Genomic DNA, 27,621 nt, shown 5'->3' with positions numbered 1-27,621 from the left:
CGTTCACTAGAAAAGATCGGACAGTACTCAGAGAGCACCAAATGCTTATCAATTTCACTACAGCTGAAAACATATCGATCGCTCAGAATAAGAAACGAATAACTCACGGTAGGCAAATTTTACAGGAGGGCGATTTGAAGCTAAGATTTTACATAGAGAGTATAGGATTTTTGAGAATTAAAATCTCTATTAACTTTGAAAATAATTACACAGGTCTACAAAATTTACTTTTTTAACCCTTTAAGGACGATTGGAACACCGGTGTCCCATAAAGAAAATAATTTTTCCTGACTACCTAAAGTTATTTTTTTATATCTGTACATAATTGTAAAGTAGAAGGTTAAAGGAAACTACAATATTTTTTGCAAGTCTCTAGCTATTTGCTATGTAGTAAATATTTAAGCTCAAAAATGGCGAATTTTTAAATTCTCAAATTCATAATTGATTTTATTTATTTTTTATACTTACATTTTTTTTTAAACAAAACCCTTTTGGCAATAAAACTACAATACTCATACGTAATATTTTTCATTAAAGCGAAAAATATTATTCATTGGTATTGTCAGAAAAATTACTTAAATATTTGGGCTCTTTTTGTCCCTATCGTTCGTAGAAGCACAAAATTATCGAATCTGACTCTGTTGGACTTTCCAAGGTTAGATGCAAGGTTTATCATTGGTTATCTTTCCCAGTTTAATTTTTATTGTTGATTTTCAGTCTGTAGAAAGTGTCTCGTCGTTAAAGGGTTAAAAAATTCTTAAGAATTATTAGTTGATTACAAGGGGCAGATATTATTGTTGGAAGTGGTGTACGGTTGAAAATGAACTGCTTGGAAGTCTTTGGAAGTGGAAGTGCCCGAATATAAGGTCTTTTCTGCTTAATCCCGTATTTTTCGGACTACGCTAATTTTAATTGAGATTTTTAATTCGAACGGCAGTATAATTTGAAAAGATCTTTTTTGACATTTTACAAGTTCGGTTATGACAATGAAATGGAGCAAATATGCTCAAATTTTTTACAGCTTAATTTGTGTTGTAATTTTTCCAAGCAAATATTCAGCTGAATAATAATTTTCTTTAATTTTTACAGGTATTCCAAATTCATATAGTTGCTCACAAATATTGACATACCTATTGCAATTGACTTTGAATCAATTTGATATATTTTTTTTAATAATTTATTTTAATATGTATTGGATGATTGCATAAATTCGTGGGACTTTTTCGCAATTGTAGTTATGGGATGGGGTATTCCATAGATAGAGCACATTCACCATTTTGTTTTGTTTACGTTTTTGCATATGTTAGAAAGGTTTTAGTGTATTACGTCTCTTCAAAAAGGTTGATTTCTGCTTTTGAGAACTTTTACAAAATGAGAAACGAAAAGGAACATTTGTAATATTTAATGTTTGCGTAATTTGGAATAAACATAATTGATGGACTTTCGTAAAAAAAACATTTTGGAGATTTAGTTAGATGGTGTTCTTGCTCTAAAAAAGATTAAAAGTGGCTTTAAAAATTTCGAAATAGGGATTTATTCTTCGAAATATCAATTCTATTTTAAATGGTCTCTAATATTGATGGCTATATTGTAAGTATCCTAGTGGAAGAAAATTTTGCGATAACAATTGAAGAGATTATTAAAATGTTGGAAAATAATTTTGGAGAAATTTCTCTAATATACAACAATAATAACAATAATAACGGAAAAGGTCCTGCAAAAAATAGCCAAGCTTGTTGCAAAAGTTTATCAGCAATCACTAAAATCCTTTCCCAAGAGTTCAAAACGTTTCAATTTTAAAGAATTTTAAAACCAGGGAGAGGATCAAGCTTAATAAAATGTGAAGATACATCTGAAGTGTTAAATTAGTTGTTGCTCTCGTACTTTTGGATTTCTACAGACTTTCCAGCATAGCGTCAATAATTGCAAACGACAATACATTTTTTAAAGATACTCTATTTTCCAAAAGCAGCTTCACTGGTCTCTTAGGAAAATTCAAAATATGTTGGTACCCCTTCGTAAAACAAAAATAATATTTACATTACTGAAAGTATGCAAGAGTATCTGTTGCTAGAAATTCAAAATATAAGCAAAATGTTAGAAATATGCGGAATAATAAATTTCTTGAGATATTTTTTAAAGTTTTCTTAATTAGATTTCTCATTAGATTAAATAAATTATTGATTAGTAAGTGTAAAAAGTGCATGAAGTGCAGCAGGAAGTGCTGGAAGTATTGCAGCATTTTCGAGAGTGTTGCGAAGTTTTGAAAGTACGCATGATCCTATAAGAAGTTTTTATCTTTTTCTTCACCTGTAAATCTTAATCTTAATCTTACCAATAACAGATGTAACTTTAGCTATTTCTTCATTTTATTTTTTATTGTTTGAAAGGTACTACTACCGAACACAAATCTTGTACTCTTAATGTAAATCCAATAGTCTTATTGTTCAATAAATAAATAAAAAATACTTCGAAACATTATACGATTATGTGTTTTTAACACTTTAAAGATGAGAGGGACACCAGGTGCCCCTAAAACAAAAACAGTTTTTTTTTACCAGGAAGTTATTTTGTTCACTAAATTGACTGAAAAATTGGTTTTTATTCTCGGGTTACCGGTATATCCAATTTGTCCGAAAATTGCTTATAGTGTGTAAGTCGCCGGGGTTAAAGCATTATGTCGTTTTTTATTTTAGAGCGGTTACCCTTAAGAGACGAAGTAATAAGAGCTGTAAACCTCCTACGCATTGTTTTACTACTATTTACTTCAAAATGCTAAATTTTTAAGTAAGTTTCCCACAGGAATCTTTGAGAACTTTAAAAACTGTTTTATTTTAAATAAAAAAGTTATGGAATAAGATTATGAGACTATTAAAAATTTACTAGGAGTTTCAGACCTGAGGACCTAACTTTAATAATTTCAATAATGGTTGATTTTAAAAAAAAAAATCCTCTTGTACCATTATAAATACCGCTTGAAAAGGTACTAGATTTAGGAAATTGAAATGTTTTGAATCTTAAAAATCAAACTACTTAAGCTGTAGTAAAATTAAAGGGGTCAACATCATCAATAATATTTTCTAATCTCTTTTTTTTATTCTAATATGTACAGGTAACTAGCTAAAATTCTAAATTTCAAATTTTAATTATCTATTTAATTATTCTTTTTTTTTCATCTCTAAATATAATACAATAATCTAAAATGCAAATTTCACATTAGGCTGACATTGAAAAATATCGCAATGAGATTACTAACATCAAATTTGAGATATAGTATTCTGACAATAACGTAATAAATAGACAAAATATTACACAGCGTTATATATCCGTTTTTACTTAGAAAATATGGATTTACAACATTTAATTAGATTGAAAATTATGAACCTGAATACTAAAATTGATGCAAAATTATTGTAAGAGGCTTAAATACTATAAAAAGAGTCATTTTATAAAATTATTTTTATTTTTAATCGAGTCAAGAATTATTGAAAGATAGACAAGCACCACCGAAAGATCTTTAAATGTTAAGTAAAGAGCCAATAAGGAATTTATTATTTTTCACCTTATCATAATATTGCTGTTTTAGAACTCGGTAAAGAAAGACTTGTCAAAGTTTTATTAAGAGGATAAAAAGGATGTTATTAAATACAATACAAAATCAAATAAAAGAAAAAGTATTTTTATTTTAGTAAATAACATAACTTTTTAAAATTTTATTAAAGCCCATCCCATATGGCCGCGTTACAATTCATTTTATCAGAATATTCGGATTCGAAAATTGGTTGTTTCTATCACATGCTACTTTATCACATAGAGATGGATAATAATATATTCCCCATCTATAAAAATATTCTAGACATTTTTGACTTAAAATATTAACTTGAAAATCTTAGGACTGAATTTAAATAATAAAATAATTTTAAATAATATTTTAAAGTTCAGAAAATCGATGTACAACAGTGGTTGATATACACAGAAAAAAAATATTTCGTAAAATTGTTCGTAAATGTTTGTGAATTCCTGTTAGGGACGTACGAAGTGTTTGCAAATCGTGTGACACACAAACACGTTCGTAAAAGTTTGTATTTTTTTACATTTTGTACTTTTATAAATATTTTTGTGTAAATATTTGTAAACACATGAAAAATGTTTGCAAAATTTTGACAATTGTTCGTAAATTTTTGTCATACAATATTTATGAAAAACTACAAACTTTTACGAACTTTTTAGTTGGTTATACGCTTTAGGAGTATTTCGTAGGTCGCCAGTAGGGATTCACTTACGAGACATTTTTTCTGTATAATTAACGAAATTATAAAATCATCGAAATATTAAATATAATTTTTTTTAAATTTCAAATTATATAAATTTCCAAACGTCGAAATACAAAAACAATTTAAAATTATTTTAAATTTAGCCTTATTATTATTGAAGTTGATTCTGAAAATAAAATTAAGGGATAAATAGGGGAAAGTATTCTCCCTTCGAACGTTCATGCCTTCGAATAATGTGAATTTATGTATATTTCCTAAGAGACCTACACATAGGGTGAAAGGTTTATTGAGACTTTAAGAACTCGTCTCAGAACCTATTGACACCCTACTCTGTATCAGTTGTAATACGAAATTTAAACACTTATCCTTATCGAAAAACGAAAATTAATGAAAAAACGCCATATTACTTACATTTAAATTAAATGCATTAAATAAATTTCAAGATTTTGACAAGAGTGTCAATAGGGGTTCCCTGTCGAAGAGGTGTTCATTCGACCCTAATTGTTCCGAATCAGACTTAATTTGTTTCAACAAACCTTATTTTAATAATAGATGGAACAGAACTATAGAATTGGGATCTAAAATAAAAAGAATTAAATAAATGGCGTGCTCGCGAACAAATTTTCTAACCTTACTTTTCAAGAAATCTTCTTATCCTCTTTTACTCCCTTAAGTCTGTCCTCTAATCTGTTAACCTGTTCAAATAAGCTATCATGTACTCAATAGAATCAACATTTTAAAATCTAAACCCACCTTTAGATCAACACTTCAAAATTAAGAATTTCTTTTAGAGAGCTCAAACAGATTACGCATCAAATTTTTTTATCGCACGCCATTGACTAACTTCAAGTTTTCGCCAGAAGGGCTTACAATAAAATATTTGAATTCAAATTTGGTCAGTTGGCAACACTAATTATCACATAATTATCAATAATTGATAATATTTAAGAGAGCTAATATTTAAGAGAAATGTTTAAGTCTCTAGGAAAAATAAAAGAAAATTCACATTATTCGAACTCATGAACGTTCGAAGGGAGAGTACTCTTCCTTATTGTCAAACAAGGGATAAATAACTGTGCCACTCACGGTTCACTCGAGTGCCGATCTGTCGATTTCTTCCAAAAATGGCATCAATCTGCCGATCTCGTGTCCTGCCGATCGCATGCTAATCTGGTGATCTCTGGCCACTCTGACCAGATTGTGCCGTCTGTCGATCTCTTAGCAAAATAGTGTCGATCTGCCGATTTTTAACTCTAGATCGGCACTATTTTGCCGATCACCGCTCAGGATTCACTCTGAGAGCTACCCATTCACCCCTTGTTGTCAAATTAAAAAAAAAATGAACTTGAGATTTACAGGCCTGTAAGTAAACTGCATCTGGTTATGGACAGCCTATATGTTTATGATTGTTATTGAAGCTAGATGTGCCATGTAGCCAGTTGCTTTTTCCCCAATTTCTCAGCAAAAGTTTACAAATCAAAAATTTTAATTTAACTTGACGCAGTCAAAAGTGGTGTAAATTGTGGCAGTGTCTGAATTTGAAGATGCTCCAATGAAATTTACTTATTCCTCACACTCATGTGGAGTGAGTAAAAGAAGAAATGATTATGAAGTCAGTTTCCTGCCAAACCACAACTCAAACATAAATATTCCAAATGCCAAAAAATTTGATCTTTTTCACTTTGGGTATTCTTGAGAAATCACTCCATTTTCTATATATTAGAAAACTCCCGTGCCGCCCCATCGACAGATCTTTTTTGGCCAACAAAAATATACAAGTGCCAGTTGATGGGCTTTGGTATACTCTCCTCATGGGGTGATTTTCAATGTAAAAATTTTTTCCTCAATCTCCTTTAGCCCACAAATCAAATAAATAAATCATTTAATCGACTGCAATGGGATGTGCCAATGATTTTCTGGCATCTATCGATCATCATTTCTTCATGCTACTTTTGTAGTAGGAAAAAGAAAATTATGAACACTTTCAAATTCAATGCTTCTGGTTAGAATTTTATGTGTATATTTTTCCAAATACCACAATTTATTATTCTTTCACTAGACTCCTTTCCACAAGTCGCCCAGTAATATCAAATAAAATACTTTATACTGACCAATGCCGTCGGCTTCGACGGAACTTTTCGAGGAGAGATTGGCAATTGATTGTTTCCCATGCACTTGGCATATTCATATAAGATATTCTATGCCAGAGAATTCCATCCTTCTACTTTATATAAACTTTTCAGCACATCTGCTCTTCTAATCGGAAATATTCCAATTTGCCCACCGTGTGCATTTGAAGAGAACTTCTCCATATAGCAAGTATCAGAAGCCAAGATTGTTAAATAATTTCATGACTCTATCTATTTGGCCATAAGATAGCAAAAAGGCAAGAAGCTCCTCCTGTTTCCACAGCAAATCCAGACATTTGTGACTCTCATATCCAATTGCTATTGTTCTGGAAATCTCAAGTAGAATGCAATTGTAAACATAATCATATGGAGTAGTAAGTTCGATCTACATTTTGTGCTATGTCTTCGAAAACATGGGGAGAGGGGACAAAAGAAAGGACAATGCAGCTTCTTTGGTGAAGAGATAGAAAGAGGCTAAAAGAGTGTTTTTGCGAGGTTGGGAAGAAGCACCTGAAGTAGTTGATTTCTTTATTCCGGGTACCTCAGCCACATTTCACTACACTCCTTTTAAACCCTATGAGAGTTTCACATTAAGACAAGATCGTTGTTTGGATAGTGAAATGAAATAGAGACATTTCTGTTTTGCTGTTAAATTGCTAACACACCAAAGAGGAGATTTTCTCTTGGTGACTATCTCAAAGACACTCTCAAACTGCCAGATATTGCTGCAACTGCCCACTTTGCTGGTTTTGTTATTATTATTAAATGGTGCACCTCAATCGTTCACGATGCCTGTGAATGTCATATTGCAAATCTGGGTAAAGGAACATGACAATTTGACAAGATTTACCGCGAAAATCATATGGATTAGTGTCAGGGAATGGGATCAGGGGGGTAGTGTCGAGTGATGCCATCGAGATGTTTCCTCAAACATCGCCCTATGTTCACTGAGAAAAATAAAACAATGACAATTAAGATAAAGTGCCCTCGAGTCGACCGATTTTTTCGGCTCGACCGGGTGGTCAATATTTGAATATTTGATGGTGATTTTCTATAAAATTGTCACTCATTCGTATTTATTTATGGAATAATTGACCTATTAATGTTAGATCATACACCAAATATTAGTACAAATATAAATAAATTGAATAAATAACTCTACCGAATTGAGGAACCGGTCGACTTGAGGGCACTTTACCTTATATCAACTTTCTTTGAATATTTTAATAAACTGTTACAGGAATAGAATTGTTATTTGAATTTCAAACTCTGAGAAAATGTAATGCACTAATAGTTAAGTGGACAAGGTAGTGGCTTTCGGTAAAAAAAAATCAAACAAAATTAATCTAAATTCATAATCCTCCTCAAATTTGTCAATGTGAGCACTTCTTTCTCTAAATATAAAGCTACAATGAAAAATATCTAGGGGAGACTGGGGCAAAAAGTCACAAAACGGATATTTTATTTTTTTACAAGCTACCCTAGCGCCCCAGAAATTTCTAATCAATGCATATAGGAAATTTACTGCTCTACAACTTTGTGAAAGCTGTTTTCTAAAAGAGGTAATTTTGTGACCATTCTCAAAAATGCTGGGGCAAATAGTATCAGGTATGGGATATTATCATATTTTGATTTGCTTTATTACGGGCTTTCCTAAATTTAAAAAAAAAACCTAGAGGACATATTTTTATAGAAAATTTATTCCTCTGCACCCTTTTAAAACACAATTTTCTCTATCTGAACGAGAAAAGTGCTTTTCAAGCTATAACATTTTAGAAAAAAACACACAAGAGACTGCTAATCGTTTGACTAAGGCAAACAAAAAGCGGCGAAACATGGAAATGACGTTTCTTCTCGCCCTGAGACATCAGAAATTGCTTTGGTCTTTGTTACTTTTTGCTCCATACCTTTTGTTACTTTTTACCCCAAGTGGTCATTTTTAACAAAAGGATTTCTGGAGAAAAGAACTTTTGTGAAATTCTCAAATAGATAGTGGTTTCGTATTCAAAGAGTCCAAATCATTTAGGAAATATTTACCAGTGCATCAATTTTGGATATTGAATTTTCAAATTTTCAATTTGTGACTTTTTGCCCCAGTCTCCCTTAATATGTAGCACGGAAAAAGGGCTAAGGGAAAGCGCGCTACCTTCGGATAACTCCTTTTCTGGACTTTTTCGGAAAATTGAGGCATTGTAATAATATAATAACAATATTATTATTATTACTATTCCAATCACAAAAATAGGGTCATCCCTCTTACAAATGTGATAATCAAGGTAGAAAAAAAAAATAAAAGAAAGAGAAACAAAGATTAAAAAAATGAAAAGGAACAAAATCAGACACTTTCTAGGACCCAGCCTGCTGATAGAATTCACGGATTGCAGCCGCTGAAATACGGTCACCACCCGGAACTGCATTAAATAAAGTGACACCCTTTACAAAGAGCGATCAATAGAGACAGTCACCTTGGACCTTAGGCACTATAAGTTCAAACTAGCTTTTAATTGTACTAGCTATTAAAATAATATTATAATGGTCCGAATTAATTTAAAACACATTGAAAAAAAATTAATTGTTCGGATCTTGAGTCGTTCGAAGGTTGGGCCCTTTCCCCTACAGTAAAATGGGTAGTATTTTAGTAAATAAAAAATCTGTACAAATTATATTTGGTCAGAAAGGGAAGTAGGGTACCTTTGAATTTGAATTTGGGAAGCCTTGAAATAAGGTTTCTTCCTCCTATTTTTAATTTGAACTGAGCCCTATCACGATATGTTATACAGTGGCGGCCATAATAATAGAATCAGCTCCGCAAAGACCACTATTTTACCATGAGTATTTTTGTTTATTCCAATTCGTTGAAATAATTTTGACATAGAAATGTTCAAATAATTACCTTACATCAAATAAGTGTTGTTTTGGCTGCTAGAGGTCTCAATTTTTCACAGAATACATCTATAGTGAAATTTGGTTTGAACAAAACAGTAGGACCACTTTTATTTAAATTAAAGAACGTGGTCTATAAATCAAAAAAGTTTAAATAAAGCCATATTTAGAAACTATAAATGACAGTTTTCCAATTTTTTTTGGCCGAACTAAATTTCACTATTGACGTATTCTGTGTAAAATAGAGACCTCTGGCGGCCAAAACAACCCTTATTCTACGATTCTAATAATTTGAAGATTTCTACTGCAAGATTATATCAACAAATTAGGAAAAAATACAAAACTTAAGAAAATATAAGCTTTGGAAATTGATTCTATTATTTTGGCCGCCACTGTAGCTTCACAATTGGTATTTCGAGGTAAATTATATAATGGTGAGGTAAGGTCCAGTTCCATTTCAAGAATGTAGGAGAAGATGAGGACAAAAATATTTGTCTTAACAAATAGAAGGAGGAGAAAGCTTTATTTCAAACTTGCCTAATTCAGAGGTACCCTACATCTCCCTATGTAAATAAAACAAAAATCATAAATCGTAAATGCCAAAAAATAGTTAAATATTCTTGGCGAAGGGAAAATGACGAAGTTCTGAACCATTTTGGAAGACGATTTCATTTAAAGGGATTTATGATCTACCGCCGTGAACAGTTCACGTCCACAGTGCGGAAGATCGAAAAAATAGGTGGCATCTTCAGTTCCTTAATATTCCTTTAGAACCTGTAATATTATATTATTTGGGTGAGCCTCACCTGGGTTTACATAAATCTTAAAATTGACTGATCAAAAGTTTTTATCCCGTGAAGTGGAGGCATTACTTGTTGCCTCCTTGCAAAAAACTTTGCAATGTCAAAATTATTTAGAAAAACCCTTTAAAATTAAAAATATTTAATGTGTTTTAAAAGTATACCACATTTTTTTTAGTTTTCGAAAATATTTTCTACCAAAAATTGCGACAACACCATAAATAAAGATAGACTACAAGTAATGCCGTCACCCTATTCTAACTCGCTTTATGATTTTTCCAATTTTATAACTGAGCGAACTATAATAAATTGACATGAATATTTACAATCCAATATTTAATATTTATTAACCAGATAATACAATTCTGATATAGTTGTGTTCTGAGCATGAAGAAATAAAATTCAACTCAATATCACTTGAGGAGAATTATATTCATTTTGCAAGTCCAGTCTGTTATGCTCAATTTCAATTAATTCAAGGTCCAAAGTATGAAACTTTCATTTATGAATAAATTTCCACGGTTCTTGAATGGGAATTGAATGGTTCTAATTCATTAACTGTTGTCGGTAGGGATGTTTATTTGCACTTTAGCCCTGTTTAAGTTAAAACGTTGATAGATCGGAGGAATACGATCGTTCACTGGTAATTGTGAAGAAAGTATCTGTGGGCATCAGACACCTAGGTTCTATTTGAGCCCCTTATGTCTAACTAACAAACCTTACTCTAACAGCTTTTAAATTTATTCCAAAGCACTGTATTCTATATTCTTGACTATTTCATAACCGATAACTAATTTTTATCGAAATCCTAAGGTGTATTTTGGGCAATATACTTCTGGCAATATTTTGTGTGATTTATAAATCGGTTCATATCGGTTATTAATATTCATTTCATTCAGTATTATTTTTATTGACCTGAAACTATTTTGGGCAAGATTTTCAAATCGGTTGTGATCCGGAAACGATAAACGATGAGGAAATTCTTTTGAGGTATATCATCTAAGTCAAAAATTCGAGCACTTCGCAAAGCCTGGGATGCTTTGCCAGCCCTTTTTCAAAAATTATACGCGAAGAAAAAGCTTCAATTACTGGTTAAATTTACCCCGGTCTCCTCTACATAAATTTTAGTTATTTTTTGTGATATACTTTACTAAATTAGGCCAGTAATTATGAAATTAATTGCAAAACCTAATTTATATAATTAGCATCTAAGATGGTTGCAATTTGCAAAGAATATTAGAAAAAAAAGCTTTATTTTTCTTTCGCCAAATCTTATATTATGATGTTACAATTAAATGTGGGCCTGACTAGCTTATTATTTTAATTTTCTTTTCTTCATTTTAATTAGATAATTAAATTTTCGCTTTCTATTTATTCTTTAATTTGTATTTTCTTTTTGTTTCCTTTTTATTTTTCTCTTTCACGATAGTAAAAAAGATGATCTTGTTTCTGCGAAATATATATAAAATTATTATTTTTAAAATTCTGAATTGAGAACCGCTCAAATTTGATTTTTTAATAAACTAATTTAGTTTTTATTTAATTAATTATTTATTTATTAATTCAATGAAATTGTGAATCGTTTTAGCATAGGGGCAAGTGGGTCACCTTTAAATTAGAACAGCTTTAAAATAGAGTTTTTTCTTCTGTTTTTAACCCTTTAACGACGAGACACTTTTTACGGACTGAAAATCAACAATAAAAATTAAACTGAGAAACATAATCAATGATAAGTCTTACATCTAACCTTGGAAAGTCCAACAGAGTCTAATTCGGTTTATTTTGTCCTTCAATGAACGATAAGTGCAAAAATAGCCAAAAAAAATTTAAGTAATTTTTCTGACAATACCAATGAATAATATTTTTCGCTTTAATGAAAAATATTACGTATGAGTATTGCAGTCTATATTGCCAAAAGGGTTTTGCTTAAAAAAATTGGAAGTGTAAAAATAAATAAAATCAATTATGAATTTGAGAATTTAAAAATTCGCCATTTTTTGAGGTTAAATATTTACTACATAGCAAATAGCTAGAGACTTGCAAAAAAATATTCTACATTCCTTCAACCTTCTACTTTACAATTATGTACAGAAATAAGAAAAAATAACTTTAGGTAGTCAGGAAAAATCATTTTCTTTATGGGACACCGGTGTTCCAATCGTCCTTAAAGGGTTAAGAGTAATTGGATCTCACAGTGATATAATTTAACTCCACAAAGCATTTGTAAGACTTAGATCAAAAGGCTCAATCCTAATTCAGAATAGTAAAACAAAAACAATTTCAAGGCTGCCCCATTTCAAAGGTGCCCCACTTCCCTCTACAAGGTACAAATAAAAGTTCTGATCAATAAATTATTTGTTTACTTCGTAATTCAATTTCGTTTATTAAGGGTTCATGACCCATATAAGATGATTACATCGATTTTAGAATCTTGTACCTAGCAAAAAGTATTAAAGTTGATTTGAGATAGTTTAGGGGTTAACATAATTTGCTTGATTTCACTTTTTTATTTTATGCAGGGTAAACGACTGTAAATCGGCTTTAGTTTGGAGTTTTAGCATTAATCATTAATGTATTTGATATTTAAATAACATTAATAAAACAGTATTGATAAGATTATTTATAAAATAAAACAAATTATTCTATAATGAAGATATTTGCAGATTATCTGATATTTCTGGATTATAAATAATAATCTTTAAACAATAAAATATGAATAAAGATTAGGTTTAAAGTGGACCTTTTGTTGTATGATTTTGGCCCATTGATTTTCTAAATAACAAGATTAGCAGCAAATACCAAGCAATTTTACAATAGTGTATTGCACAGAAATTTTATCACATTAATTGTGATTTTTTTGTCATAATGAACAATTTGATATTGGTTCTTGGTTTCAGTATTCATATACATATCTCTATGGTATTTTTCAACTCGAGCCAGTGTCTTTAATATCCCCATTTGCATAGCAGATATCGAGCAACTTTTATTATACGACAAGTAATTTAAATTGCATAAATATCATCAATGCGTGGCACTAAATGCCTTCCTTTTGCTTTATTTCGCATAAAAGCCATTCGACGATGCAAAATCTCGCTGATTTGCAACATCCCCTTTTGCCATCATTTTGTTGTTGTTTTCTTGGTTGCTTGTGCGTTCAGCTTCATCCATGACTTCTTTCTCATTCAAACTCCACTCTCAACACTTCTTTTGGTGACTTCACTTGGGAGGAATGAAAAATGTGCATCAGAAAATGCATTGGTTCTTTTTTTTTCTTGTATTCTTATTATTATTTTAAAGCAAACATCTCTCGGACTTGAAAAATACAAACACAAAAGTCCACATTTCCAAAGACAAGAAGTTATGAGATTGTATTTTATATACGCCATTTAATATTTATTTATCGCCAAAGATGAAATGTTAACGTGTTTTTCATCGCACTCGCTCCAAGCCTATTGACCATACGCGGATTTTAATTCGTCTCTCCTTTCGACAATTCGTGAGGAGGAGTGAATAATTTCCTTTGCCATTCTTGTTCGCAATATTTCATGTCCTTTAGCATAAATGCTGAAAATTTGTTGATTCTAACTGGAGGTGTTACAAATCTCTTCCAAAAATTGATTTATTTTAGTTGTTCTTTCGGAGAGTGTTTTGATATAAAATCTGCAACCATTAATTGAATTAAATTTATGTTTAACGGAGAAACAACTTGAGCGCCATTTACGTTGAGTAGCGGAACCTTTTATGTTTTCTAAATTTTAAGGAAATGGTTCTAAGGCAATTTCACTCCTGACTTAGTCTTAATCAAATTCCTAATATTAATAATTCCTTAGGAAGAAGGAAGTACAATTAATTTTCAAAGTTCTATAGGGGAAAGTGACCAAGATTTGCACGGTTTCAAGCTTCATAATGACTAAATATTTTCTATGTTTTTTTAATAAATGTGACTCATGGCATCCCTATTTAAAAAACTAGCTAAAAGTGTTCTATTTTTAAAATATGTTGCGGAATCACATTTATTCAGAAAGATAGGAAGAATTTAGTCATTATGTAACCTGGGACCGTGCAAAGTATGGGCACTTTCCCCTTAAGAATTTTGCCCGTACTTTATAAATTTCAAGTTAAAATTATCAAATTGACAAAAAAGTTATCAAATCACATAAGTATTTAAATTGAAACAGTTTTTTATAACGTTTTATTTAAATAATTATAATTAATTGACACTTAAAATGGCACTAATCCATTTCCTAATTCATCTTTAGAGGCTTTTGATTGCTTAATTTCTTTGGTATAAGCGGTATAGGCCTTTGTTTACTTATTTGATAAAAAATAGGTGTGATTATGAAGGAATCACACCTAAAAACATTAATTTTTAAAATCTATAAATCTCAAACTTTAAGTTTTAAAAAGTTAAGCTGCTCTGTGGACTATGGGAAATATAAATATATTCTACATGTAGACTTTACAAAATGAAATTCTAACCACAAAACAATTAAAAGAAAAAACCTTATGAACTTATTGTTTCTAAATTCTTTTATTAAATTCTGCAAAAAATTAGATCTCAGAAATTTTTGGTAGAATATTATGTTAAAACAAAATAGGAAAATTTCTTTAATGATTTTCTCTTTTGAGGTTAGGGCATACATAACCTCTAATTATAAAATAATTGCTTTGGAAAATAAGAAAATAAAGTAATAGCTCTTAGCTTTTGTTTTTCAAGGTCAAATAGTTTTTTAAATTATCAAAAAATACTAGATAAATCTAATTTGGAATTCTGTTTTATATTTTTGGTTTCCAAGGCTAGGTCATACATAACTAGTGATACCAGCAACGATTAAGCGGTTTCGAAAAACCGGTTAACCGTCCTGTTATGGAGACGGTTTTTATACCGGTTTTTAAGGATGAAACCGGTTTAAAACCGTCCTTTTACAGAACTTTTAAAATTTCTCTAAATTCTAAAGATTAAGTTTATTTATTAAAATTCAAGATACTTTACAAAATATTTCCTTGACTTTAAAAGAGAACCTGGACTGCAATATGATTTTAAGTGTAATATGTAGTATGGTAGTAATGTTAATATTTATGAAAGATAGTTGTAATGGGTTTCTTGTACGTTTCTTCCACTCTTGAAAAGAATTATTTGCTTAAAGGTTATCGGAAATTAATTCAGGACTTTTTCGCTTGAAAATATAACCTTAGTTAAATATTTACAAGATAAAAAATTAATTGCATACTGAGAAAATATTTGTAAACGATTTAGTACAATCTGTAAAATATTGTTTTATGTGTAAAAGTAACATGATGCTTACCTCTTCCTGTCTTCATAGAGATTTTTATAAAATCTTGCTATATTTTAACTACATATCTTTTTATACCTAAATTCATAAAAAATTGTTACGGAAGATTCTTGTAATTTTTTTGTTAAAAAGTGGTATTTAATAATTTTTCAACCGGTGGAGTACAAATCCCCAGAGGTTTCCTTTTATTTTATTTTTTTTAAATGCCTATGGAATATTTTCTGTGAAATTATTTAAAGATTTAGAGATTATTAAAGATTATCAAAAATGACAACTTTTATAACCAATAATAGTTATTTTTACGGCAATCTACATTGCTTTAGCTTCTCTACGGTATAATATTATGGCAAAACCTCCCGGTAATGTTTCTGCACTCTGAAATTTTCTGAACTATTTTAAAATATTATTTTAAAAACGAAATAAAGCAATAAATAAGTTCTCATTTAACTGAGAAGAAGAATATATTTGTATGTTAAATATTACATAAAGGTTTTATTTCTGAAAAAATGTTCAAAATTTCATAACCTAAGCCTAAATTTGAAACCGGTTTTAAACCGGTTAATCGGTTTCAGAGCCATCCAAAACCTGTTAACCGTCTATCCAAAAAACCCGGTTATTTGGAATCACTATACATAACCTCAAATAATTACGCATAACCATAAATAGGGGAAAGTACCCTTCGAATGTTCATGCCATCGAATAATATGATTTTTTTTTATTTTTCTTAAGTGACTTACACATTTCTATCTAATATTAGTTAGCTTATCATCTATTATTGATAATTATGTGTAAGTCTCTTAGAAAAGATTAAAGAAATTCACATTACACTTCAGTCCTGGCATTATGCACTTCGGGATTATGCTCTTGACGAGATTATGCACATACAATTATGGAAGTTTGCCTACTATTGCGAGTCAATTTGTGAAATCGTTTTTAAAGTACCGTTCTTGAAATACGGTTTTTGAGTAATAATTTTGAATATTCCAACAATTTATTGAAGAACTCTGGCCAAAGAATACTGTTTGTTGATGAATTTCTTTAAAAAAAAATTGAATATTTTTGTTTTGAAATCGCCTGGGGTTATGCAAATTTTCTCGATGCATAAAGCCATTTCGCAAGTTATTTTTCGGTCCCGAAAATGTGCATAATCCTGGGACTGAGTGTATTCGAAGGCATGAACGTTCGAAAGGAGAGTACTTTCGCCAGGGGCCCATCAAGCCTAATAAAAAATGAATATATTTTTCACTTTTCCTTGTAAAAATTTTGCAGATATTGCACCGCGACTTAAACAAATTTGCTCGTAGTTCTTGTATTATTTCGGCGAGCATTATGAAATACATATTTTTAGATAGCTTTTAGTGCACGATTTCGAAATATATCAGACTTATAAGTCAATTCTCTTTAGGAAAAAACTTACCAATAGTCTTCAGTGCTTCTATGCAAAAACGTATGGAAAAATGAAATGTTGAGAGGCCCCTGACTTTTGGATACATTTTCAATTGAATTTATTTGTTCGCAAATGTTTGCTTCAAGGACTTCATGGAGGTTATTTTGATTTATTTCAGGTGATAGTGCAGGCTCCTGCTCCGAAGACGACACCGTGTTGTCTGATTCAAATCCTCGGTTAACGTGCGAGCGATGTCGCGAGACCTTTGCCGACGATCAAGACTTACTGGATCATCGGGACACATGCAGCATATCACCTACCACCATTCCCGTAAAAGCTGAACCACCCGCCTCACCAGAAGTGGCGGGTCACAGTAGTTCCCCGGACTGTAGTCCGGTAGAAATAGCCAAAACGGAGCCATTGGGGGCTGAAGAGGAGTCTCCTGAGGTCCCTGAACCCATTGACTCAGGCGGTGTGGAAAAAGCACTGCGCCATAGTCAGGATGCTGCCAATAATAACAGTAGCGAGGGTGATGAAGAGGCCGAAGAGGAGGCTCCCGAGGAGGAAGAGGAAGAGAACATGGAAAGACAGGAAATAGCTGAAGGATCAGATATACCTTGTCCTGTTCCGGGAGGTCCTTTTCCTCCCAGCCATGTTACCCTAGAAGCGCTTCAGAATACAAAAGTGGCCGTAGCTCAGTTTGCCGCCACGGCCCTTGCCAACAATGGCGACAATGAAGCCGCCCTCAAAGAACTTGCAGTGTTGCATTCCACGCTCTTTACCCTGCAACATCAGCATGTTTTTCAATTGCAACTGATTCAACAGTTGCAATCGCAATTGTCCATGAATGTGCCCAAATCGGCCGGGAGTATCGGTAAAGAGGCAAGAGGAATGGATGAAAATGAGGAGGAACAAATGGAAGTTAAGGATGACCTGGAGGGATCTGAAGATCCAATTGATGCTGACGATATGAGTGATAAGCACGATGATGAGGATCTATCAAAATTGGAGCCAGAAGTCATCATTAGCAGGTGAGGATGTTCTTTCATGATTAATTTTTTTAGGTCAAGATATCAGCCGATAATTTCAGTATGGCCATAGGCGTACCGTGGCGGGGGCGAAGGGGGCGATCGCCCCGGGCGCAGTATGGCAACCAAAAAAAATAAGGACCTAAAAGATTAAAGCGTTATAAATGAAGACGCTTTAAAAATAAACACTTGGAAAATTAGAACCTCTAGGCGCGAAGAAATCAGAAAGAAAAAAACATGACGCAAAAATTTAGGGGTTTAGGACATTTAAATTTAGAGCGCCCAAAAAAATAAGGGCGCCAAAAACTTAGATTAGATGCTTAAAACTTAAGGCGTTAAAATATGTAGGCGATCTATTTATAAAAGATTTTCATCTTAAGCTAATTCAGAAACTCTGCTAGATGGACCATAAGTTTCTCTGAAAGATATTCTCAAGAAAAACCAAAAACCCCGAAAATACCACTCCTTTGAAAGAACACGAGAAAACTTTGTTGCACAGTGTTATACAATGAATTTTATAGTCAATTTTGTCGGAAACCATAAAAGATGGAGGCCTATAATTTTACATCCGTTTGGAGCACCCTTTTTGTTGACGGACTTCAGACCTGAGGCTTAGCCACAAGGCGTAACTTCTCAAATTTCTTATTAATCGAAAGTTTTCGGAAAATTTTGACTTAGAAATATACTTTTAAGGGAAAGTAGTATATTTGAATCAAAGGTACAAATTAAATTGGTTGTTATTTAGGATTTTGAAACCTTCGAAAACTAGGCTAAACCTCTAGTCTGAAAACGGTTTTACGTTGTGTGTAATTCCCCTTGGGAATAAGGAAAATTCTATGAACAAAAAATACAGTCCGAGAATAATTTCGCGAAAATCCGTGGTTGTTCCAAAGTTCCATGAAGAATTCCTCTAGTGCATAGTATACTTAACATAATATTTACACTAACATTTCGACTAAGTTTAGCTCTCAATTTCCCGCCTATTAACAATAAAAGCTCTGAAAAAGCCAACCCAAAATATTCGAGACGTAATACCTCCCTTATAGACTAGCGTCTCTGATGGTACCGTTATGGATTCTTTTTTTTTAAATTGGTTTAGGGTGGATTGTGGAAAGGGAGACACTTAAGAAAAAGTTCAATTTCAAATGCATTTTTAAACCGAATAAATATTTATTATTTTCATTTAATTTATATCATGAGTTTCCTTGTGAAATATTCTAACAGAATCTTAACAGTTTTTATCAGAATTTTCAATCAATTAATTAAAATATTCAATCAAATTAGAAAACAACACATTTTGAAAAGATGTACAAAATTTTGGAAAGTTGGACAAAAACTTTTGGAAAGTTGGACATAGTGATATTAATGACAAAATATTATACGAAATATGTATAAAATCAAATGCTGAGGGTTTTCTGCGTATACTTGCACATTGGGTGATTATGCTAATCCCACCTTTATGTCCGGGTAACAGTTGAGGAACGCTAATTACTAAGAACTTCCTGGGCGTCCAACCAAAAAGAGGTTCTGTAAATTTCACAAACGCCTCGCGCTGTCCAGCAGTTATAGCTTTAAAGCGGATGCAACTTCTTACTTAGCAGATTTGGATACCTCATCCTACCAGGTCGTTTTCCACTTACTTTGGGAGTTCTGCCTTTTCCAGGAGATTTTCTCCTTATCAGCTGCTAACTGCTGTTGCAACTATTTCTCCGGATACTTACGGATCTTTGTCGTCCTTGTGAACATGATTTCACTGCACAAAACCACCAAATTCATTCACAAAATCAACTTGTCCAAGATTTTAAAAAACTTGTTTTGAAAGCAACGCGAAATTAAATCACTTTTCTATCCTTTTTAACTTCAATATATCACAAATATATTTTATTCACCTTTTAAATGGATGTATGTCCTTCAATTTTCACTACGGACTTAATAATATTTCACAAATTATTCCAAAAAATCAAACAAAACACTTTGATATTTCGTCAATTAAATCAGCATTTGTCGTAACTTCATTTTTGCGATTTTGGGATATATATACATATTTAGAATCGGGGTAATTTTGTTTATTAAACTCACTTGAGAAAAAGAAACATTTATAAGCCCATTAAAAATTATTTTAAACAGAAATTATCGTAAGCGCCCTTAATTAATAAAAATTTATCAGAATTTGTCGTAACTTCCATTTTTGGGGAAGTTACAACAAATTTTCATACAAAATTTGCTCTGATCAGCATTTGCCGTAACTTTTTTAGCTCGCTTTGCGTGGCTTGTAATTTGTAGCAAAAATTTAATATTTCTCATTAAAACGTTCACAAACTCTTCCATATATCCAAAGACAGTGCGAATAATGCAACATTAAATCATTTTAATTCGATATTTGTGAGAAAAAAGTGAGAAAAAATCCTTGCCCATCTGTCATTAATTCAAAACAAAACAAGCGATGCGGCTCACAAAATTTATTAAATAAAATTTATGAAATAAAAGCTTTTAAGGACAAGGACCACCGTTTAATTGACTAATTTAGTGAAATAAAGGCACTCATAATTGTAAAGTAATTAAAATTGATATAATGTGTTTTTGAAAATTATCGTAACTTCCAAGATCTCCATTCATTAGAAGTTACGGCTTTATAAACGATGCAAGTTACGATAAAATATTATTGTGTTTCTTCTAACAATAATTTCACAATATTACAATTCTCAATATCTCAGCTTTTAAATAATTTTATAGAGATTTTCTCAAGTAAACTTACAGTTTATTAGTGCCACTTTTATGATTTTGACTCAAAAGTATCACAATCGGGGCTCAGTTTTAAGAAAAATAATGCTGAACTGAATATTTCGTCTCCTGAAAAGTTGTCAAAAGGAAGTTACGACAAATGCTGATTTAACTGACGATTTTCCTAGCAACTTCCATAAGAAACAGAGAAAATGACAACTACCGTGTCAAGGTTATGAGTATCACGCATGCAATACATTTTTTAAATTCTTCTTGCAAGTTACCCTTTGATTGTTTAATAACGATTTTTGCATTTTTAACTTCTAAAATAATCATAAAATTAGGTTTAATAATCTTTTTATCGAAAACTAAAATATTTAATTGATTTATTATCAAGTTTTTAGAGAGGCGTCTCACATTCCACACTGCTTTGTCCAACTTTCCAAACTGTCTCGCTTTAGGCAAATGACCTTATTGCCAGAAAAATTACTTAAATTTTTGGGCTATTTTTGTTCTTATCGTTCATAGATGCACAAAATACACAGAATCAGACTCTGTAGGACTTTCCAAGGTTAGATGTAAGACTTATCATTGATTATGTTTCTCAGTTTAATTTTTTTTTGTTGATTTTCGGTCCGTAAAAAGTGTCTCGTCGTTAAAGGGTTAAAGATTTTTTTTTAAACATTCTGAAATATTTAGCCGAAATAGCTCTACAACATAAGCCTAAAACATACGAAATCGGTCAGATAGATTTCGAGATAAACTTGAAAAAAAAAAAGAGTTTTTTCACTTGAAAAACCGAGTCATTGAAAACATAGCTGTCCATTTTCGGCATCAGGAATGGTTCAAAAATATGTCCTGTGAAGATATTCTGTCCATAGACGATCAATACATAGGTAAATGATAAGTTGTAAAATTTAAATTTCAGTAGATATTTCATGATGTGCTGAAGGGGCAAGGGGCGCTCACTTAGGTATTCGCCCGGGCGCCAAAATCTCTTGGTACGCCACTGAGTATGGCTGATCTTTTTAAATGTTCTATTAGTCCCTGATTGTGTGTGATTCAATGGTGATTACACAGGAATCTATCCCTTTTTACAGGGATCCCAGTCCAGAGCCATTGGTGAAAAAGTCTCCGTCATTTGTTGACAAGAGAGACGAACAACCCCTTCCCGCCACCCAACCCCTTATTCCATCACTGGCCTCTCATCAGCCACCGAGAATTCCCTCTCCCATGAAAGCCCCCATGTGTCACATAAGTTCCTCCCTTGCATCCAGCATAATTACAAATCACGATCCACCGCCATCACTGGATGAACCCAACTCCCTGGAAATGCTCCAGAAGCGTGCCCAGGAGGTGCTGGATTCGGCCTCCCAGGGGCTACTAGCTGGAAATTTGGCCGATGAATTGGCATTCCGGAAAGATAAAATGTCACCATATGACTCAAAGGGTAATCGCAATGAGCCCTTCTTCAAGCACCGTTGTCGATACTGTGGTAAAGTTTTTGGCTCCGACTCTGCCCTCCAGATTCATATTCGCTCCCATACAGGTGAGCGTCCCTTCAAGTGCAACGTCTGTGGCAGTCGTTTTACAACCAAAGGCAATCTCAAGGTGCACTTTCAGCGGCATACTAGCAAATTTCCCCATGTCCAGATGAATCCCAATCCCATTCCGGAACACCTGGACAAATACCATCCACCACTGTTGGCACAGCTGTCTCCCGGACATGCACCACCTCAACACACCTCCCTGCCACATCCGCAATTGCCTGTGTCGGTACCCGTTCCTTTTCCACCGGGTGCTGGATTTCCCGGACTACCACTGTACCGGCCTCCATTGGATCTCCTTAAACCCGTCGGCGGACATCCTCATCCTCTGTTTGGTCTAGCACCACCTCAGCATCCTGAACAAGATATGCCAGCTGATCTGAGTAAACCGTCCCAGGCTTCAAAATCACCATCTCCGACTAGAGCTGTTGTGCCCAAAGTCAAACAGGAGCCGCGGGAAGAGACAATGACCCCTCCACAGGAGGCTCATCATACACGGGATCGATCTCCACGAGACCGAGGTAGGGAGAGTGTTTCTCCACCTCGGGGGCGTTTTGATCAAGAAACCGATCGATTTTCCCCTCCGGCCAATTTCGATGATTGCTCCATGGAAAGTAAATACAGTGAGCAGCGTGATGGTCGTGACCAGGATCAGCCTGAAAACTTATCTGCCAAAGCCGCTCCCAGATCTCCGCCAAGCAGTGCTAGTAGTCAAGCATCTGGGTCCATTTTTCACGGTTCCACTGGTGGTCCCGATCCCACCAAGGATCCCGTCCTCTATTCCTCCCTTCTGCCCCGTCCCGGCAGCAATGACAACTCCTGGGAGAGTCTCATTGAGGTAACAAAGACATCGGAAACGTCCAAATTGCAGCAGTTGGTGGACAATATCGAGCACAAACTCACAGATCCCAATCAGTGTGTCGTGTGCCATCGAGTATTGTCCTGCAAAAGTGCCCTCCAGATGCACTATCGCACCCACACGGGCGAACGACCATTCCGGTGTCGCATCTGTGGGCGAGCCTTTACCACCAAGGGCAATCTTAAGACTCACATGGGAGTGCATCGTATGAAGCCGCCAATGAGGACACTGCATCAGTGTCCGGTATGTCATAAGAAGTACTCTAATGCCCTAGTGCTACAGCAGCACATCCGGATGCACACTGGAGAACCCACGGATCTCACTCTTGAGCAAATTCAGGCAGCAGAAGTCCGAGATTTCCCATCACTCTCTCCTGGACCATTTGGCATGGGTCCCTTTGGATTTCCCCTTGGGGCAGGTGTTCCTGGTCATGTAGGTGGTTCTGGATCTTCACAGGGTGACAATGATGATTTCATGGAGGATGATGAGGATTTTGACGAGGAAAATAGTAATTCCGGGGATCAGGGAAGTACATCTGGAAATTCTCTGCCGACATCTCTGGCAGCTCTGGAAAATCAAGTTCGCACAATCACCACAATGGCATCTCAATTGTCTGCCTCGGGTCTCACAGCTCGGTCCACAGAAGACCTCCCACGTGCTCACTCCATCTCAAGCCATGCTGCCAGCAATGGTGAACGGAGTCCACCGCCACAGAGTCCGGGAGCAGCTCAACCATCTCCGGCTCCATCAGAGAGCTCAACTGGGGGTGCTCTGGATCTTACGCCACGATCCAGCGTTGCTCCTCACTGTAGTCCACCAATATTGCATGGTGGTCCACCTCTTGGAATGTTTCCTAATTTCCCACTCCTTCCCCATGGTCCTATTGCCTCCTCAACGCCAATGATGAACAGCGCACTGAACTCTCTGGCCCAGTCTGTGCTGCCGGCGTCACCGTTCAATCCACTTGGCATTTCTGGTAAGTGAATCTTTGCCTTTAATTAATTTAATGTCCAACATATTTGAATTTTGAAGTCCTTATCAAATGATTTTTTAGGAAAATGTTTTTTTTTTAATTTTACTGCAACAGAATATTCTCGAAATGTATTTTATTTAGGAAGAGGGGGATTTAACTAAGAATTTCAGAATACCTAGAGAGTTTTCGAATATTGCAAATAAATCATTTATTTAATATGTTATACAATTGCAAATATAATATTTTTTAAATAAAAATTTATGAATATTTTTTTTTTATTGTAATACTAAACCTACCGATCGTTTTTGGTCGTTTTTCCTAGAGCGCTCGGTCAAATGACAGACCGTGGTAGATAAAATCGATAAAATACTCAACAAATTGTTCTTGAAAAAGGGGAAAAAATTAAAATTTAAACACTGAAAAATATATTATATTTGCATATTTAAAGAAATTCATAAAGTTTGATAGGAACATTTTACCGTTTAAATATGTGTTAATTTTTAAATTTTTTAAACCGGTCAGTTTGACCGGTCTTGGAAGGTTTAGTGTTCAAAATAAGAAATTAATGCTTTATATTTATAATATGCTAGAACATTAAAATATCATTTATTTTCTTAAATTTTTATATTTTCTAATTACAAATATAAAGTGTTTTACGAAATAATAATATTTATATTTGAAGAAAAAGAAAAATTATTTCGGTTTAGAGTTATTTAAAGGCTTTGTAAATCTTGAATTCTAATGTTTAGATGTTTAGAAACCTCTTATTTCCAACATGTTATCTGATTAATAGTAATCACTTCTAATTAAATTTTAAAACTATTTTTTTTAACTATGTTTAGGTTTAAGAAAATATCAATAAAAGTTGTATTCGATCACTAAATCTTAGATTTTAAGAAATAGGAAAAATAAGTATAGTTTAACTTTATTTCAAGATTTTTTGGCTTTCTTTTACGGCGTCATTTTCTTGAATTTGAATTTTTGACAGCCTTATTTTTTGAAATACTAAATTTAATAAAGTAGCTGTTCTCTTTATAAAATAGTTTCTTTTTTTGAAAATTATGAAAAAGCCAAATTTTCCGTATTACAATTTTTATCAAACATTTAGAAGTTATGCCTTTATTAGGTTTTTTCTTTAATTTATTAAAGGACAATGGGCAAAAATGTATGGAAGCTGATCGCACCTTTCACCAAATATGAGTCTAGGCCCATTTTGTAGGTGTTGGTATATGATTTAAAAATTACCGAGACTCAAGTCAAAAAGAGCTGTCAGTCTTTGGCAAATTAACGATATTCTTCTAAAAACTTATAGCTTTGACAATTTATTTCTCGTAAACGGTCTAACCGATCTTAATGAAATCCGGATCAAAGTTAATATGCGACTTAAGATTTAAATACATATTTTTTTGTTTTTCCCTCTGACTACTCCGGGTACCGGTCGGAATCCCGAACACCAAAATCCCGAAAGTCAAAATCCCGAATGGGCCAAAATCTCGAAAGCCAAATTCCCGAATTCTTAAAAGTGTCATAGCTACTCCCACAATTGCACCTGCACTTGCTGGGGCCAAAAGGAAATCTTCTGTGTCTTGGGAAATTATTCTAAACATTTTCTTCCATATAATTTCATCCCTTTCAGGATTTTGCACATTCGGGATCTTGGCTTTCGAGATTTTGGCTTTATCGATTTTGGCCTTTTCGGGATTTTTTGCGTTCGGGATTTTCGCTTTCTGGATTCTGGCTGCTACCGGTATGAAGATATAGGGATACACTTTGTTCTAGGCAAATCATCCTTAAGTCTTCCTTTATAAATTATTTTTGACACCAACAACGTAAGACAAACGGTTATTGTAAAAAAAAGAAGTTTTGTAAAATAATTCAATCTATTTCTTAATGTTTTATACTCTAATTAGCTATACTTATTCGATGGTATGTCTCATTCGTGGCGTTGGACCATTTTACCCATTGAAACCATTTGAAACCGAAGAAACGTCAAATGAAAATTGTACGTCAATGATCACAACGTTACCTTGATAAACTTATTTTGACGTTTATTCGGTTTCAAACGGTTCTTCTTGCACATACCTGGAAGCTGTTCAAAACCCATTTTCTTTTATCAGTTTTTTTCTCAAATTCAAAAATCTATATTAAATTCTCTAATATGAAAACAAACAAATAAACTTCAGATTAATTTTAATGATTTTACAAAATAATTTTATTTTTCATTTTAAATCTGGTCTTCAGAACCTTCACAAAGATTTTTTATATTTCGACTTGAGGTTCTAAAGAAATTTCAGACTTTAATTTAATATTTTTTATATATTTAAAATAATAAGTCACCTTTTGCAAGTTGATTTAGAAATAAAAAAATTAATGTTTATCTCAGAATAAACAAAAATAATAAAAATGATCAATGAAACAATTTGTCCTTAATGGTGTCTACACACTTGAAGCAATTTTCGTCAAAAATTGCTTTTTTAAAAAAAAATTTGACGTTTCTGCCTACATTGGGGAAATTTTCTTTAAAAAGACATTTTTAAAGAAATTTCTCATAGAGTAGAGGCCATAAGATGCCTACGTCTACACATTGGAAGAAATTTTCATCAATAAAATACATTTTTGACAGAATTTTGACATTTCAGCATTCAAAAATGTTTTTCAAAAATCATTTTTGACAGAAATTGCTCCTAACGTGTAAAGGCCTTTATGGCCTCTACACATTGGGAGAAATTTTTGTCAAAAATTGCTTTTTTGAAGGAAATTCCCTGTAGCGTTGTAGGGGGAAACGTCAAATTTCTGTCAAAAACGCAATTTTTGGCGAAAATTGCTCCCAATGTGTAGACGCCTTTAGTTAAATGCCCCTTGCAAATAAACTTTCCGTATTTTGCATCACGGTATTTTGAGAATATTCTGTTGAACGTACAAGTAATGCAATTTTAAATGCTATTGTCATAACAATCATTGTAAAATTTTTGACATTTTTCCTCAACAGACAAAAGTATTCAGGAACCAATTACTTAAGATCATTCGACAGAGTTTGTCGAATTCTTTAAAATTTTTACTGAGAATTTTGTGGAAAAAAATTATAGCACATGGGAAGGGATTTCAAAAAAAAATGCTGTGATGGAAATTTTAACTGTAACGATCGATTAAAAAATTTTATAAACCTCCCAAGGGGAAAAAAGACCTCTCTGCAAGGCATGATAATTGAATGTAATTTTAAAAATCTTTACAACATGATACAATTCTTGGGAATGAGTAATAGGCTCAATAAGAGCACTTTTAATAGCAATTTGTACTCTTAAGATACTTTCATAACATTAAACGCCCGATCTCTCTCTTTAATTAGCCAATGAACAATATTAGCATTGTCCTATGAGTGATGCGTTCCCGCTTAAATTTGTCGTTTGATATTCCCGAAGAAAAGAGTTGCAATGCTGAAAATGTAATTGACGTGGCGCTAAAATTAGCCTCATACCAGGCGATAAAGTATTTGCAAACATTCGCATCTTGACAGAAATTGTGTCGTTTTGGCTATTAACGAGACAGAGATGCATTTTGTATCAGTAAAAGATTTCCATTTGCGCCCTTGACTGTCGCCCAAATCTTCATCCTTTGGAGAAAAGACTTTTCCTCATTTACTTTCTCTTCTCTTTGTCCCTCTTCCTCTCTCTCACTGAGCCTAAAAATTGCACCAAGCTTCTTTAGTTCAAAAGGCCACGACAATTA

General features: G+C 33.1%; 1 protein-coding gene across 10 annotated transcripts in view; it reads left to right on the top strand.

Moving 5' to 3' along the window:
• Positions 1-27,621, top strand: part of LOC129806592 (homeotic protein spalt-major) — a 171,015-nt gene that overhangs the window by 118,209 nt on the left and 25,185 nt on the right. For all 10 annotated transcript variants that reach the window (XM_055855292.1, XM_055855288.1, XM_055855290.1 and 7 more), the window contains exons 2-3: positions 16,946-17,798; positions 21,617-23,898. In XM_055855292.1, coding sequence (XP_055711267.1) covers positions 16,946-17,798; positions 21,617-23,898 — 3,135 coding nt within the window. The remainder of the gene's footprint in view (positions 1-16,945; positions 17,799-21,616; positions 23,899-27,621) is intronic.

The sequence above is a fragment of the Phlebotomus papatasi genome, chromosome 3 (assembly GCF_024763615.1).
Source record: "Phlebotomus papatasi isolate M1 chromosome 3, Ppap_2.1, whole genome shotgun sequence".
In the NCBI taxonomy this organism is placed as follows: domain Eukaryota; kingdom Metazoa; phylum Arthropoda; class Insecta; order Diptera; family Psychodidae; genus Phlebotomus; species Phlebotomus papatasi.
The sequence above is the reverse complement of the archived record's forward strand: the minus strand, read 5'-3'. Positions and strand labels throughout refer to the sequence as shown.